At 43.8% G+C, this 847-nt stretch overlaps 1 protein-coding gene across 1 annotated transcript in view; it reads right to left on the bottom strand.

Annotated features, from left to right (window-relative positions):
- Positions 1-340: 340 nt before the first annotated feature.
- The window catches only part of LOC104660255 (PTPN13-like protein, Y-linked), an 18,506-nt gene continuing 17,999 nt past the window's right edge, over positions 341-847 (bottom strand). Inside the window, 1 exon segment of the mRNA XM_030926322.1 lies at positions 341-381. Coding sequence (XP_030782182.1) covers positions 341-381 — 41 coding nt within the window.

Genomic DNA, 847 nt, shown 5'->3' with positions numbered 1-847 from the left:
TGGAGGGTAGTGCTTCCAATTCTGACCTTGAGTTTGTGGTTAATACTAAAGAAGGGTCAATGAGCTTCAGCAAGAGACAAAGAACTTAAACAAACAGACACGTGGAAAAGGCTCTGGGAAGTAGCCATCAGAGAGTCATTAACATCGCTGTCAAAAGCCAACTACTGGCAAAGATCTCACCATGTCTGCACTTGCTGAAAGCTTTCAGAAACATGACTTCCAGTTCTCCAGAAAGACGTATCTTTGCAGAGGGCAGAGTTGTCTCTGAGCAGCCTCAAGTGAAAACAAAGAATAAAGGAATGGCACCTTGGAAGCACTCACAGACACTGCAGCCTTGAGGCTACACAAGGGCGGTTCCACCAGACACCTTTTCCCCATACCCTGTCCAAAAGCAAAACGAAACCTTAAAAGTGAAATGTATCTGAAAGGGTAGCCACCTGGACAAAGAGTTTTGTGCTGCTCTGGAGTTGGGTAGTTACCTTCCCCTCCTCCCTCCCATGATACAGCGATGCTGTGAGGGTCAGTGGGACAGACTGCCAAGCTCTAGTGTTTTCATAACACACAGAGTTTAGATACTAACAGTTACCTTCCCTTTGCTGTCTTTTGCTATCATACACTTTACCATTGGCACTGCAATTAACGTAGGTGCTTGAATCATTAGTTTTGTGAATCTTTTGCATCATCATTTTGTATTTGCAAGGAAAATAATTTATTTTTGAACCAATAGAGTTCTTAAGAAACCTCTTGGTATCTTCACGCAATTGGTTATATTCTTGCCTTGGTTCTTTCTGAACCTTAGGCCTGGGCAGGTCACATGGGCTTCCCTCAGTCCTTCTTCTGACAGAAC

Source organism: Rhinopithecus roxellana, chromosome 22 (genome assembly GCF_007565055.1).
Source record: "Rhinopithecus roxellana isolate Shanxi Qingling chromosome 22, ASM756505v1, whole genome shotgun sequence".
Classification (NCBI taxonomy): domain Eukaryota; kingdom Metazoa; phylum Chordata; class Mammalia; order Primates; family Cercopithecidae; genus Rhinopithecus; species Rhinopithecus roxellana.
This window is presented reverse-complemented; position numbering and strand designations above follow the sequence as displayed.